At 52.6% G+C, this 16,015-nt stretch overlaps 1 protein-coding gene across 4 annotated transcripts in view; it reads right to left on the reverse strand.

Annotated features, from left to right (window-relative positions):
* Positions 1-2,403: 2,403 nt before the first annotated feature.
* Rab11fip3 (RAB11 family interacting protein 3) overlaps positions 2,404-16,015 on the reverse strand; it is a 66,677-nt gene continuing 53,065 nt past the window's right edge. For 3 of the 4 annotated variants that reach the window (XM_076840031.2, XM_076840030.2, XM_076840029.2), the window contains 9 exons: positions 15,267-15,302; positions 12,310-12,403; positions 10,780-10,883; positions 6,981-7,121; positions 5,325-5,406; positions 4,521-4,658; positions 4,262-4,417; positions 3,998-4,138; positions 2,404-3,931 (listed from right to left, as the gene is read on the reverse strand). In XM_076840031.2, the coding sequence (XP_076696146.1) occupies positions 3,818-3,931; positions 3,998-4,138; positions 4,262-4,417; positions 4,521-4,658; positions 5,325-5,406; positions 6,981-7,121; positions 10,780-10,883; positions 12,310-12,403; positions 15,267-15,302 (1,006 nt within the window). In that variant the 3' untranslated portion in view covers positions 2,404-3,817. The remainder of the gene's footprint in view (positions 3,932-3,997; positions 4,139-4,261; positions 4,418-4,520; positions 4,659-5,324; positions 5,407-6,980; positions 7,122-10,779; positions 10,884-12,309; positions 12,404-15,266; positions 15,303-16,015) is intronic. The other variant, XM_076840028.2, reaches the window with a different exon arrangement.

The raw sequence follows: 16,015 nt of genomic DNA on the forward strand, positions 1-16,015 counted from the left end.
TCATGACTACCCACTTTGCAGGCCACACAACTGTGTCAAAGAATAAAACCTCACATAAAGAGAACAGAGTTCTTGGCCCTGGCCAGTCCCTGCCCTGTGGGCCTTCGGCAAGTGGAAGGGCCTAACCAGTCACTCAAACCTACTGAGCCTGAGCCTTGCCTCTGCTTTTCCATCAAAGAGAATGGACCAAGACTTGAAAGACTCAAGCAGGGGCTCTGTGCAGCATTAAGAGCTGACCAGAGACATCCTGACCAGGTCACTGTACAGTTGTGGGGAAGGAGTGGCCCCCATCCTTGCAGGACATGCTGGGGTCTCCTAAAGGACTGAAGGCCTTCTCTCCTCCAGGAACATGCTTCAGGTGAGCTCCCAGTGGACCTGGGCCTGCTCCTGCTCACCTGCAGGTCCTTCTCAGCAGTGGTCTCTGGGCACCTCATTTAACAATGGCTCTTATACCCACCTTCCCCACCATGTTCCAAGCAAGTGCTTGTCTTCTTTGAGCTGGACACTCCAGAGGGCCAGCACAGCAATCCCAATGACTCTTGGTGGGGGCCAACTGGATTGTGGACATGGAACTAAGAAGCTGCCAGCCCATGGTGGAGAGGCTCCTGCTCCTAGCTTTCAGGTAGATTGGGGCCCTGCTTTATCAGGCAGATCCCATGGGCAGCCCAGATAGATGGGAGGGCAGACCATACCCCTGCAGGCAGAAACTCAGCCTCTGATGTGTCCATGATCCCAAATTTCTATTTCAGTTCTACCCAAGTGTCCAGGAGTCCTGGGCCAGAGGCTCTGGTACTTGGAGCCCCCCTGTTCACTCTCCCCACTGAGGACAAAGCCCCACTGCAGGCCAGGTTATATCCCTTTAAGTTACCAGCTCTGGGAAGAGTGGAAGCTGAGCAGTCAGCAGAACCCAGTGGGGCATGTAGATTAATGGTTGAGGGCTTGCCTTGCATGTATTAGGCCTGAGTTTGACCCAAAAGAAGGAAAAAAAAAAAAAAAAAAGATAAATTCTTATAATGCTTAAGATAACTCAAGAATTTTAACATTCTTGGGGTAGTAATTACAAATCAGTCCTCAGCCTCTCTGAGCCGCAGTTTCTCCATCTGTGTCTGACCAGTGGGCAAGTAGGCAGGTCAGTATGAGGGTGGTAGAGATTTGCAGGTGTGCCATTTGCTGCTCCAGGGACACCTAGGTTGGGTAGGTGTTTCAAGGGGATATCAGACATGACTGCCTTCCAATCAGACATAGCACTTATCCTCTTGGTGTCCATCCTGGGGCTACAACCTTCAATGTTCTTTGCCTTGGGGTGTTCCTCTCACCACCTGGCATGGCCCTACCCTTTGTTGATCCCTGACAAGCTGCATCTCAGGGATAGGGACACTATGAGACTTGCAATTCAGTGGGGTGTGATACCAGTCTGTGCCTAGAAGGCTTGTTCCTGGAGGGGAACTAAGAAGTTGCAGGAACCATGGGGAGGGCAAGGAATAGGTCCCTTCCCTCCTCCCCAGTCTTCAGGTAGGGACTGAAGCAGATTGACCATGGTTGTGAAAATGGTCACGTGTGCATAAAGCATCTGCAGAAACCCACACTTAGATGGTTCCCTGTTTATAGGCACATGAATAATAAAAATGTCCAAACCCAGGGCTGGGGATGTGGCTCAAGTGGTAACGCGCTTGCCCGGCATGCGCGGGGCACTGGGTTCAATCCTCAGTACCACATAAAATTAAAAAAAAAAATAAAGATGTTGTGTCCACCGAAAACTGAAAAATAAATATTGAAAAAATTCTCTCTTAAAAAAATGTTCAGGGGCTGGGGATGTGGCTCAAGCGGTAGCGCGCTCGCCTGGCATGCGTGCGGCCCGGGTTCGATCCTCAGCACCACATACAAAGATGTTGTATCCGCCGAGAACTAAAAAAAAAAAAAAAAAAATTCTCTCTCTCTCTCTCCTTCCCCCTCTCTTTAAAAAAAAAAAAAATGTTCAAATCCTCTCTGTGGAGCCCTCCAAATTCCTTCTTTGGAATAATAAGGAATATGCTGGGGCCTTCACCAGCCTAGGGGTTGAAGAGGCCTAGTGTGGCCTCGGGGAGGCTTGGGCTGCACTCAGGCCACATCTTACCTGGATAGTAGCTGGAGAAAATAGCCTGGGGCCTGTCCTACCACACCCGCCCCTGAGGCAGGGCACTTTTCTAGGGTGAGTTAAAGATCCAGACCCTACCCACAGTGGCTGAGTCCTGGGGGTGGCCCAGCCTGGAGGCCATGCTGTCCTGGAGCATTAGGTGAGGGGAAGGGCTTGGCCAAGCTGCAGAGTCAAGATTTTGTGAGGTCTGACCAATGTCCCCAGACACCTGGGGGAAGTCAGGGCCTGGCCCAGGGACACCCCAGCCCACCACCTGCTGGAGGACAGAGTTTGTGTGTATGATAACAGCTTTAATCTGTGGTGGCTTGACAAATCGGGCAAGACCCTCCTGGTCTCCCACCCTCCTGCTTCCTGGCAGGAAGAGCCATTTCTCTGGGGAACAGAAGCAGCGTGCAGGTTGGTTGGTATATCTCCTGGAAGCGTGTCTGCAGCCCCAGCACTGCTGGTGGCCAGCAGGACAGGTCACAGTCATGTCAGGGCTAGGATCTGGGCACAGAGAGGCAGGCTCCAGTACTTATATATTATACATACATATATATATATATATATATATATATTTTTTTTATGTGTATACACAGATAGTTTTCTCTCTGTAAAGTATTAAAAAATTGATCAACCTTCAATCTATAAAAAATACCTACTCTACATGATAGAAAAATCTCTCCTCCAAGTTTACATTGATTTACACCCGAGGCTTTCCCCAAAACTGTACAACACGGGGCCACACAAGCTCTAGTGTGGAGGGCCATGTGGAGGCGCAGGGCTGCAGGTGCACAAGGCACGCACTCACTCCCACAGGCTATGGGCCAGCAGCTTGCAAGGAGCCACTGCTCAAGTCCTGGGAAAGCCTGCTTCCCTGCCCTCCTGCACCCTCAGGAAGAACAGCGATTTTAAGTCAGAGCCATGAGGTTTCAGATCCTGGACCGGGACCCAAAAAATCTGACTTCACCCAAGGCGATGGCAGTCCGCCTAGGGAGGACTGCTCCAGGAGGCCAAGGCAGGCCACACCCAGAGAAGTGGCCCCTGCACCTGGGAGTCAGGACAGCACTGTCCACCATCCATGCAATGAGTTCCAGAGTCGGGATCCCAAGTCCTGACTTCAGAGCAAAGAGTCTCAGTGGGCTCCTGCCCCAGTCCTGGCATAAGAGTCAAGAGTCCCTGAGGGCTACTGCAGCAAGGGTCAGGCCATAGGATGGCTGCACAGCTTGGAGGCCCTTGGGCCTAAAGCTGGATCGAGGTGGCATTTGGCTGGGTGATGTCCTGAGCAGTTGGGGAGGAGAGCACTAGGGGCCAGTGGCTCATAGCCAGACCCTGCACGTGTCAGCCTCACCCACCTGTCCTTCCCACACCACCATGTCCCATACAGGGGGTCCATCTGGAGCAACCGGGATTGGATGTGTCAGGGCGCTTGTGTGGCTGTCAGCCCTGGTGGGAAGAGGGATCTGTCATGAGGGAGTCAGAGGGACTTGCCCCAGCCTGAGACTCCCATGACACTGCACAGAGGCTGAGAGGCCCTGCTCCCTCCCTGTCCACTGTGGACTACAGGCTGGGGGCTCTCCTTCTCCCTCCTCGGTACTGCTGTGCACCCCCTGCAGCCCCACTGCCTGGGCGTAGCTCCTCAAGGTGCGAGGGGCTCTCTGGGTGCTGGTGGAGGACTGAGCAGCCAGGCTGGTCTTGGAGGGACTACTTGACCTCCAAGATGGACGGGTTGGTCTCCATGATGGCCACGATGATCCTGTCAATGTAGTCCTGCAGGCGGAGGTTGATCTCCTCTTGCCTCTGGACAGCCTCCATGAGCTGTGGGGAGAGCACAAGTCAGCATGGGACGTGCAGACCATGGGCACGGGTAGGCAGGGCCCTTACCTCATCACGGGACACTGAGCTGATCTCAGCAGCAAGAGACTCAGAGAAGGCTGTGGAAAAGAGGCTCCGGGCGCCCTGGATGCTGAGGGTGATGATCTGCCCGTTGAGCTCCTCATTCTGCTCCTTCAGGTTGCGGTTATCCTGGGGACACAGCAGCATCACATGGGGCCCGGGCCCCTGTTGGGGGCTGGGCTAAGACAGGGACCCGAGCTCAGCAGTCTTCCAAAAGCTTCCAGGCAGGGTGGGTGGGAGTCCAAGCCATACCTGCTTGAGCCTGCGGACCTCCTGTTCCAGCTCGCTCTCCCTGGTGCGGCTGTTGTACTCCTGCAGGCCCAGGCTGCTACTGCGGCCCCGTCTCTGCTCAGCCTCCAGCCTAAGGAGCTGCAGGTGCTCCAGCTGCTTGCGCAGGTCCTCTATAAGCTGTAAGGCAACCGTGGGCACCGGTTAGCAGCTGAAAGCCATGCATGGGAAGCACACCACATGTGACAGGGCAGGTGGGGAAAGGGACAGTGGCTCTGTTCACCTCCTGGGTTGCCTCCTTGTCTCTCTGGAACTGGTGCCGCTCATGGCTCAGCCTGTCCCCCATCTTCCTCTTGCTCTCCTGCTCTTCACTGAGCCGCAGCGTCAACCCTTCGATCTCATCCAGCAACTTCTGCTTCTCCTATGAAAACAGACACCATTCATGTGCATGAAGAGCCCACCCCAGACCCGCTCCCAATCCACCCCAGCATAGTGGCCCTAGGATCAATTTCTGCAGAGCTGTGCCTAAGCCTTCAAGGCTGCCCTACCTTAGGGCCAAGGCACACATGGGCCACAATGGTAACTTCTCAAGAGGCAGGGTGAGAAGGACCTTTGTATAGATGGGACCTAAATCATGGCTGTGGGAAGCTCTATCCTGGCACCTCTGGTTCATGCAAGCCAGAGCCCAAGTGATCCTGGAGCATCCTCTGGTTTCAGAGCTTTCCAGAGGGCACTCAAGGAGGAAAGACAGGAGGGGAGGGGAGGTGGGGAGCTGTGACACAGACACAGTCTCACCTCTGCCTGCATATCTAAGGAGGAGGGAATCCCTTCACTCAGATCCTTGGGAATCTGTGGGCCCCAGGGATCTGAGTCCATGGGAGAGCTGGAGGCCAAGTAAGGTCCAGTGTCTTCCAGAAAAGGGCAGCTCCTTACACAGAACAGGCCAGGTGCTGTCACTCCACAATTGGCAGCAGCTCCCCATTCTAGAGTCCCTGACTCCCCTGCTGGTGTCAAGAGCAGAGGGCAGAGGGGCAGCTGGAGTAGGGTGGGGCCTGGACCCCCAGCTGCAATCGGACAGGGGGCTCACCTCTTCCAGACGCTCAATGTTGGCCTTCAGGCAGGGCGTGCAGGACCGCAGCTCACCATTCTCCTCGTCCAGCTGCTGCAGCCTGGAGCATAACAACAGCTTGGACCACTCTCCTGAAAATGTACCTCTAAGGGCAGGAAGGGCCCTTAGGGCCTCCTAGGGGCAGTGGCCAGTCTTGACCCCACATGAACACTCAAGGCTGAAGCTTCTCTGTAGCCCACAAATGCTTCTAAATACTGGGTTTGGAACACTCTAGGTTCAGAGAAGTTTCAAGCAAAATTAGTGTCCGAAGGGTCTGCTTGCTCCCTTTCCTTCCTGCTGCCACTGCTCATCCTGGGTACCTTCATCATGGCCCACACTCAGCTGGGCCATTCTTTCTTTCTCTTTTTTTTTTTTTGAGGGGGGGGTACCAAGGGTTGAACCTCCAGGGTCCTTAACAACTAAAAGCCATGTTCCCAACCCTTTTTTATATTTTATTTAAAGACAGGGTCTTGCTGGAGTTGTTTGAGACCTTGCTAAGTTGCTGAGGCTGGCTTTGAACTCAGGATCCTCCTAACTCAGCCTCCTGAGCTGCTGGGATTACAGGCATGTGCCACCATGCCCGGCTGAGCCATACTTTCAACAAAACGACACATGCTATGGATTTCCCACCAAAGCCCAGAATCCCATCCAAGGACCCCCATGGCATCAGTTCTCATGTCTTATTAGTCCCCTGGTCTGAGTCTCCCTGACTGCCCTGCTTTCTCATAACCCTGACAGTGTGCAGCAGTCCCGGCACATCCCTCACGTTGGGTCTCAAGTTGTTTCTGTCTGATGTTTTCTGGGGCAATGGGTTTGGGAAGACAAGACCCTACCACCATGTACAGCCTGTCTTGTCACACCATTCCTGACACTCACACGGGTCATTTGGTTAAGGTATGGCTGCTGGGTGTCCCCTCTGCCAGGCTGCTGCTTTCTGCCCACTCTGTTTTAGAGAACCAGTCTCTGAGTGGAGGCCCAGAGTAGGAGAGACCCACACCACCTCCAGGAAGGCGTGTCTAGGGAAACTCTCTAGAATCCTATGAAAGGAGGGCTGTGTCTTCTCAGATGTTTTTATCAACTGATCGTCTATGCACCATGCTGCACGTCCAGTCTGCACCTGGGGTTGTGCTCCTGCAGGACTGCCGGCTGAGCTACTCAGGTGGCTCAGCTCTGGCCACTGGGAGATCTTTCAGTTGGCCTAGTGTGCCTCTGACATCACCCATCAGTGGGTACATGCATGTGCCAGGTCAGTTACCTGCTGGCTCCCCTCTGCAGTATTTGTAAATGTACCAGTAATGACACTGTAAATTCTAAGTGTACACAGAAACAATCCTGTCCATTTCCTTTAACAAAAGACAGGTTTGTCTCTGTTGCCCAGGCTAGCCTGGAGCTTGAGATCTCCCTGCCTTGACTTCCCCAAATTCCTGGGATTCTGGCTGGGGTGTGTGTTACAGGGATCTGTGAGGGGGACAGGTCTATAGAAGCTAACATGCTGCAGTCTCTGGATGCATGTTGGAGGCTTTAGAAGAGTTCTAAGGTTCTCCTCTTAGGCTCCCTGTACTCTACAACTAAACTTCTCTGGATCCCTTCCCCTTTCAGGTTGGTGGGTTTCTCTGCTCTGGAGGCCTCACCTACCTGGCCTGTAGGTTCTCAATTTCAATGCTCTTCTCTCGCTCCATCCTGCACAGGAGCTCCTTCTGCTTCCGGGCCTCTTCCAGGACCATCTCCTGGGCTCTGAGCTCCTGTTCCTTCAACTGCTCCTCCAGGGCATTGGCTCTGAATGCAAAGGGGAAGAGACAGTATTTTTCAGACCTCCCAGGTGCCTGTTCCCAGGGCACAGTCCTGACCCTGGCATCTGCTTGCCCTGTAAATCTGATACATGAGGCCTGGGGGAGGGGCCAGAAAGCACCAGAGTCCAAGGGCCACAGCATTCTGCAGCAAATGGACATAATGGCTGAGCACAGACTCCAACAGGGTGAGCATGGATTCTCAATGCAACATGGTCAGCTCATGGTGAGGTCCACACCACATTCAGCCAGGTCCAGCACTTGGTGCTGGGCACATCTGGTGCAGAGGCCACAGAGGGGACACAGCTAGGAGGAATTGCCTCTGGGCTAATCTGGAGATCAGCCCTATGCAGGTCTTGAGACCTGGCCCCTTCCATGACCACCTGCAGGACAGGTTGGACATCTTAGGGAAGCACCAGAGGCCCTGCCCATGCACAGTAAGGCCCATAGCCCCAGTCCTGTCACATGCTTCTCTGATCCTCTTTGGTGGGTGAGAGTGAAGATAGCAAAAGAAGCTTCGGAATATACAGAGAACCAGGTCCCACGGTGGCCAGTCCCGGGCCAAATGCTCTAAGAAAAACCAGAGGTCTGCTGTAGGAGGAGTGGATAAACCTAACTCTTAGAAATTAAAAACAGGGTTGAGGGACCTGGGTTCAATCCCCAGCCCCACTCAGAAAAGGAATAAAAAAAAATCAAAACAGGAAAAAAAGTTTCAAACTCAATAGAAGAGTTGAGGAAGAAAACCTGAAAATACAAAGGAAAAAATGCACAGAAAAACAAAGTCTGAAATTAGGAAAATGAAGAGGACTATTATCATTGAGAGAAAGAAATGAGAAAGAGATGACATGGAGAGGATTCTTGAAGTCCCCAGAAGCTGACAGACACACTGTCCAGAGGCAAAGGCTGAAAACCAGCACAGGCCAGCCAGCTCTGGAGCCAACTGAGCTACAGGAGAACTTGGCTTCCCAGCAGCCTGAGTAGGCAGCTCCCAGCAATCATCATCCTCAGAAGCAAGTAGCACAAGTGGGACCAGAAGCCAAGGAGTAAACAGTGAGCACTGGAGACACAGCAGGATGTGAAACGCCAAGGGCAACCTGCACAGGTGCAGGGAGGGCGGGGGAAAGGGGCATAGAGTAGAAAAAGCTGCACAGGCACAATGCTCCCAGGTCTGAGTACTCAGAGACCCCAGAAGGCAGGCGCCCTATACCAAAAATGGGGCCTCACTATTACCAGGGTGGATGTGAGAGGGTACCCTGGTTCAGGGGGTGGGCAAGTAGAAAGGGTCTCCAGGGAAGGCTCAGGATGTACCCTCTTGGAGAGGCCACACACCTGAGGCCCCCATTCCCTTCGGCAGCAGTGCTGGCTGGCACTCCACAGGAGAGTGTAGCCTGTTTGGCAGCGGGTACCTGTGCTGTGATAGAAGGTAAGTCCTGACTCAGTGCTCCTGAACAGCAGCAGTCTTTTTTTTTTTTTTTCATATATATATTTTTTAGTTGTAGATGAACACAATACCTTTATTTTGTTTATTTTTATGTAGTGATGGGGATTGAACCCAATGCCTCACGCATGCTAGGCAAGCACTCTACAACTGAGCCACAACCCAACCCACAACAGCAGTTTTGAGTTTCTACCTTGTGTGAGTTGTGCTTAGGGAGGGCCTGGGTTACAACATGAGTCCACTGTTCCCTTATGATCACTTGGCTCAAGTGGTTTATGAGGAAACAGGCCCAGAGGGATAGAGTCCTAGCCCGGGGCTCAAGTATAGCTGTGGTTGGCAGCCTGGTAATGGGGTGGCTCAAAGAACGTCTCCCATGGGCCCACAAGAGCCTCTCGGGACACCCTCTTGAGCTTCTGCCCCATCCTGACTGGCTGTACGTCACATCCATTTGCTTTCCTGCTACTGAGCAACAGCTACAGCCACAGTCTTCTAGAGGGAAACTATGTCCAGCAAGATGTCCCTGGCCTGCTCTTCCCTGCCCTTACCCAGGGCCCCTGACCTCCTCCAGCACACACTGTGTCCAAGCCCCAGAGACCACCTGCTATCTCTGAGGCCCTGGCAAATCTGAGCTCTCAGCTTCAGGGTTCTTATCTGTGAAAGGGAGATACATCTGCCTTTGGTGAGTGTGAGTGTGAGCGAGGGCCTGCAGAGGATGTAGGCTGCACAGTGACCAGGAGCTACAGGCTCCATGCACAGACCAATGCTATGATGGGAATACTTCAAGTGAGTTTCCAGAAACGGGATCTTAAGTTGTGGGGAGCGAGCCACTCTGAATGATTTGTGCCTTCCATCCTGGAGCGGAGAGGATTTGACCAGTCACTATATCTTGTGGTAACCTGGACATTGCCCCAGTGCAGGAAGTTGAGGGCGTGTCTTCAGACATAGGCGGGTCACCCCTGGAATTGAGCTACACTCATCTATTCCTTTGTAATACTACTCCTTTGCCCTGTTTGGGACAGAATGTTCCATGGAAGCTCCCTTTGTGTGTCCCCCTTCTCTTACTCTGCCTTTGGGTGTGGCCTTCCTAAATGTCAGTCAACCTGCTAACAGCAGATATCACAAAGCTAGACTCAATCCCCTGAAACCTGACCCCTTGCTTCATCTGAATGGCTTCTCCTCAATAAAAGGGTTCAGCTCCTGCTCTCTCTCTCTTTCTGCAGACCCTTAAGATCAGAGGAGACATTACAGGACCCCAAAGAAAAATCTCTGTCTCTTATGTGATTATTTCGTGCAGCCAAGTTCATCTGGAATGACCTTGAGTGTTTTAGTCCTGAGGAACGTGTCACCATATTGACAGCCCACTGGCTATAGGTTGACCCTGAGCCAGCCTCCAGGTTCTCCAGAAAACTGACCTAGAAAGGCTCTGGGTAAAATCCACTATGAAAAGATACATCTCTTTGTGGATTTGTTTTGGAGCTGGAGATAGAACCCAGGGCCTCAAGTGGGCAAAACATCTACTCTGCTCTGTGTTGAGCCATGTCCTGGGCCTATTCTGGTGTTTGTTATTGTTGTTTTGTAGTACTGGGAATTGAACCCAGGAATACTCTATCACTGAGCTATGACCCTAGCCCTTTTTATTTTGAGACAGGGTTTTACTAAGTTGTTGAGGCTAGTTTCCAACATGTGATACTCCTGCCTCAGCCTTCCAAATCACTGGGATTACAGGTATGCAACACTGTGTCCAGCCTTCCTTATGATTTTTTGGGGGGTGCTAGAGATTGAAAACAGGAGAACTCCACAATTAAGCCACATTTCCAGTCCTTTTTATTTTTTATTTTGAGACAGGGCCTTGCAAAGTTTCTGAATTTGTGATCCTCCAAGCTTTTAACTTGCAATTCTCCTGCCTCAGCCTCCTGAACTGCTGGAATTACAGGAGTGTGCCACCATACCTGCTCCCTCCTTAGGATTTTAAACTGTGCTCTCCACCTCCAACTGCTCCCCACTAAGCATCACGTCCTAGGTCCCTTGATCCTAGGATGCCCTATGTGTCGAGGCCCTGGACACCTGCTACAGATCACTCAACAGAGCTTCAGGCCAGCAAGTCATGGCCCTTGAGCCATGCACAGGTGCCCATCCAGCAACTCCAGGGATACCTTATGAGGCAGAGAAGGTATGGGTAGGGAGCAGAGGGGGCTGCAGGAAGACTCACCTATGCACTAGATGTAGGTTCTCCTGCCGAAGCCGACCATGCTGCTCTCCGGCTGCAGCACTGTCCTTCTCCAGCTCTGACACCCGCCTCTCCAGAAAGACAACCTGGATAACAAAATGATGGCTTGAGGAGCAAACAGAGGCAGAAGAACTGCACCAGGGAACAGGCTGGGGCAGCACAGGACTTCCACAGCTGTTTATCTACTGGACTTGGGTCTACCTGGTTCTTGGAGACTGCTCCATAATCACCACAGTGCAGCTCCCCCTAGGGCCACGCTCACCTCCATAGCACAAGGACACAGGTCATCATCAGGGGTCCAATGGCTCGGAGCCCTGAGAGCACCCTTCTAAATGGCACATGGGATAGCAAGGCTCAGCTCCCTCTACAAGTGGGGGTCCCTGCTCTACCAGATATAGCCTATGGAGGAGGTCTGGGTGCCTGGGGATAGAAAGGCCCATTTCTTTTCTTTTTCTTTTTTTTTTTAACTGGGGATTGAACTCAGGGGCACTGGACCACTGAGCCACATCCCCAGCACTACTTTGTATTTTATTTAGAGACACTGTCTCACTGAGTTGCTTAGCGCTTCACCATTGCTGAGGCTGGCTTTAAACTCGTGATCCTCCTGCCTCAGCCTCGCGAGCTGCTAAGATTACAGATGTGTACTATCAAATCCAGCAGCAAGGCCTGTTTCTGAAGCCCTCTGTCCCTCAGGGACCTCACATGATGGGAGATAACTCACATGCACAGGTAGGAGAAGGAATGAAGGTAAGTAGAGGAAGGACTCACAGCAAAGTGCAGAGCTGAAGAGGTGGAGCTGCCATGGAGAAGGGCTACAGAGTCAGGGGGCATGCACAGGACCTGAGGTAGGGTGCAGAGAAGGTTAAGAGGTATGAGGAGGCAGGGAATATGCAGAGGAGGCAGGAAACACACAGAGGTGGTGAGTGGGAGTGCAGAAGGTGAAGTGTGGTACAGAGGAGATGAAGAGTGGTGCAGAAGAGGCAGGGAACATGCAGAGGAGGCAAGGTCAGGTGCAGGAGATGGCATGCAGAGGAGATGAAGTCAGGTGCAAGAGGCAGGGTACAGTATGTAGCAGCTGTCACCTGCCTAAAGTTCATACTGGCCTTGGAACCAGGGGCCTTGACCATGGTGAAGCTCCCTGCTCTGTTTTTCTACTCCACTCTAGGAGAGACCCTTGGGGAAAACAGCCTACTCCTGGTACTGCTGGCTGTGCTTCTTCTCCTGATCCCTGAGCACCCTTGGCCCTGCCTCTACATGCTTGATGAACTGAAACTGTGCGTCCCTTAATGCTACTCCCCCAAACTGACCCACACACGTCCACACAGGCACCTGTGTGCTGCCTGAGACATGGGCACGAAGGTGAATGGCTTCTGCTGCTCAGTCCCACTCTCTTCAGTTGGTTCCACCCATAAACCATCAAAAGCTCTACTTTTACCCCATGGCCACTAAACCCCTGAGGGAACTTACTAGTCACCTATTCCTGGTCCTTAGCCCCCAGTGCCCAAGGCCCACCTTGTCAGCAATGTCTTCCTCTGGACCCTCCAAAGGCTCTGGGGGAGGGTCCTCTAAGGCTTCCATGGTCAGGGCCCCCGACTGGTGCAGGTACCTATGGAAAAGAATCAATAGCAGAGGAAAGAAGAGGGAAAACCAAATGACAAGCTCTTCAAACACAAGCACCTGCGTATCCCTCCGAAAGGCAGACAGCATAGTGGGCACAAGCCTCCCCACCCTGGGGCGGCAGACTCCTGGCCCAGCACTGAGCTAGGGGCTCCCGGCTGTGGCCTTTACCGAAGGGCCAGGAGTGAGCAGGCTGCACTCAGTGGCCTCTGTCCTCCCAGCACTCTCTGGAGCCTGATAGAACAGGACCTCCACGGCAGCTAACGGGAGCAGGGTACTTTGTACTTGGGTGCAATAAAACCTGACGTCACCCACACCAGGACAGGAAGCACGCTTGCCTTGAGCAGGCTGGCAGACACTGACTCTGGCCCTGGGCTCCAGTATGGGCACTGTTGCTCAAGGTTCTCCCTGCAGCAGTGGCAATGAGGAGTCCCAGGGAAAGGCATGGGCCCTGGGGGTCTTGCTCAGCCTCACCTGGGTCCGGTCATGCCCACAGGTGTTGCCCCACCCATGGCTGGGAGACACCTGACTCTGTTGTCCTCACACTGGGGTGGTGAATCTGAAAATGCTAGTTCAGTAAGAGTCCACACAATTCTCAGAGCTGTGCAGACAGAGAGCCTCGTGTCCATGTCCTTCCACACCCTGGACCCTCAGCACTGAGCCAGGCTCAGAGCTGTGTGACCTTGAGAGAGTGCTCAGTCTCCATGAGCCTCTCTTTCCTGGGAAATGGGATCTTTAGCATCGTTCAGACATGCTTGAGGCCATGTTTACCAACAGCTGCACTACAGATCCAACGGAACACTCGGAGCCATCACACTAAAAACCTACATCAGCTTATCAGCAATGGAGTTGTGCTTCCTCTTCAGCATTGACTGGGCCTGCATACTTCTCTCTTTCCCAATAAATGGTTTGGGAGGTGAGGGACACTGCCAGGTTACAGAGCCACCACTGGCTCCACAGAACCTACCACTTCAGCTAGAATGTACATGCAAAAGACTGAAAACTGCAAAGTAAATCACAACTTTCCTGCACTTCCCAAGGATCTGATGGCCCAGGGCTCAGGAAGCTGAGGCAGGAGCAGGCTGAGCTGGAGGCTAGCCAGGGGAACCTGGTGAGACCCTGCCTCAAAATTAAAAGAAAACGGGCTGGGAGGCATCTCAGTGATAGAGTGCATGCAGACAGGCTCACTGCAGAATGGTGTGCCTCTCTGCAGGTAAACTCTAACTGCCAATACCTGTAAGCAAGGCTATTTTACAACAAAGAGTGTCTATAGAGGAAGAGTAAGTTCTTGGAAAGATGTAAGAGTAAGTTCTTAAAAGGATGAAGCCTTTGTGCCCAGTCCTGTCTCCTCTCCAGCTTGCTAAACGCCTCTCTCTGCTTTTCCCAGAACGTGTCCAGGCACAAGGCCCCAAGAGCTGTTGCTAGGCCCAGTTGTGGGAGGCCACGGGACATGGCTGAGTGGGTCCTCTCTTTCCTCAGTCCTACCAGACACCATGTGTTGGGGACAAAAAGCTCTAATGACAGGGACATTAAGGTGGACATGCTAAAGAATGTGCATCCTAGATTCAGGCTGTGCCTGAGAGCCCTAGGTTCTTCTCAACCAGAAAAGGTGGGGTGCAGACCTACACCTCTGCCTGCTCCAGAGCCCAAGCCTCAAGGGCCACAGGAGTTGCAGCATGAAGTGGGAAGCAGGAGGCATGAGCAGCAAGACAGCCAGAACCCAAGGGGAGCAGGCCCATTTCTCTTTGGCTCATTATAATTAGTGGAAATATTAAAGTCATCATAAAATTCTGAACTTCAGAAACAAAGAAACACTGTAGAAGCTTCCCGAGAGGGAAAAACTGTCACAAAGAAACAAAAATAAAAACACATTAAACCTCTCTGGAGCAACCCTGGCCCCAGAAGCCAAGCAACAGCTTCCAACTTTCTAGAAGAAAATTACTCACAGCCAGGGCCCCACATGGGCAGAGCAGAACTACTCCCAAGGGGCTGGGATTTACCTCCTGGCAGCTCTTTTCTCAAGATAACACAGGAAGATGTGCTAGGCAAAAAAAAAAATGGAGATAAGGGGAAGGAAGGTGGGGACAGAGCCAGGTGATATGATCCCTGAAACAAAGGAACTTGGGGTATGGGGGAGATGCCCCAGGACCTGGAGATGTCCTGCCTAAATTGGGCAGTGGTGTGAGGGAAACCCTCCGGCCTCCACAAAGGGCTGGCTGTGGAGGCAAGTAAGCAACCTCAGTGTCCTGGGAGGGGTGACTACACCCCACACCCTGCACAGGGGGTCTCAGACTGTCACAGAACTGGCCTGCTAGAACTTTCTACAGTACGAAAGCCAGGAGAGACACTGTAGGAAGGCATGGGCTGGGCAGCAGGCTCTGGGACAGTGGCCTTCACTGGGTCTCTGAGATGACCTGCAGCATACATTGGGGGATTGTAGTGTCCTCCAGCCCAGGCAGGGAGCACACAGTAACAGGGGAACACCCAAAAGTCCTAATCTATACTTCCCAGTCCTGGGCCCAGTCTAATCCATGGCCCTGGACATTCTTTCCACAACACATTCCCTCCACTGACTTCTATCCCAAACCATGAAGTAATTTATTTTTCTTTTTAAAAAATATTCTTTTTTTAGTTGTAGGTGGACAAAATGCCTTTATTTTTATTTATTTTTATGCAGTGCTGAGGATCCAATCCAGTGCCTCACCTGCGCTAGGTTAGCACTCTATCACTGAGCCACAACCCCAGCCCTCCCATGAAGAGTAACTGTTAAAAGCTTTTTAAAATGTTTTTTGAAACTAAGATTATCAATGCATTTCACAGTATAGTCAGCAAGCAGTCGAGGCTCTGCCTACCTTGCCACCTTCCTGCTGGACAGCTGCTTGGCTGGGCTGTGCAAAAACCAAACAAACAGGAAAAGTATCAGGACCAGAGAGAGGAACAGCAGGAAGCAGGAAGCTCAGGCGGAGGAGATAGTGGGTGCAGGCATGCAGCCCCCAGCCCCCGAGCCCTGTCACAGGACACCCATGCAGGACAGCGAGGATGGTGCGGCAGCACCCTCTAGACCCTGATAAGGCAACCAGCCTGTAGCTCAGAGCTGGCCAGGGGCCCATGTCTGTCCACAGCACTGGTAAACAGCCTGCCTCAGGCACCTCTGAAGTCAAATGACTGTCCAGAGGCCTGGTCATTAGCCCATCAGTGGTTCTGACCTAGGCAGCAGCACCCCGGCCCAAAACCTGTGGGGCAGGGACTTAGAATCCTGGGAGGTGGCCAGTCCCAGGGTGAGTGTCCATCCAATTCAGTGATCCACAGTGGCAAAGGCCAAAGGCACCCTCCCTCTGGTTCCTGAAGCCTACAGGGTGACCTGCCAGACTGAAACTCAGGCAAGGAAGATAATTCTCCAGACAAAGGGGCTGCCTACCTGGCATGGTGGCAGGCGGAGGCCACGCTGCTACAGCCTCTTGAAGAGACCGCCCCCCTCCCCGTCAGTGCTCTGCTCACTGACTCAAATTCACCCTCACACTTGCTCTGAAGCTTGTAGGTGGATCCCAGCACACATTTTTGCGTTTCTTATTACATCTTGCCAGCAGAGGGCACTGGAGAG

Source organism: Callospermophilus lateralis, chromosome 19 (assembly GCF_048772815.1).
Source record: "Callospermophilus lateralis isolate mCalLat2 chromosome 19, mCalLat2.hap1, whole genome shotgun sequence".
Taxonomy (NCBI): domain Eukaryota; kingdom Metazoa; phylum Chordata; class Mammalia; order Rodentia; family Sciuridae; genus Callospermophilus; species Callospermophilus lateralis.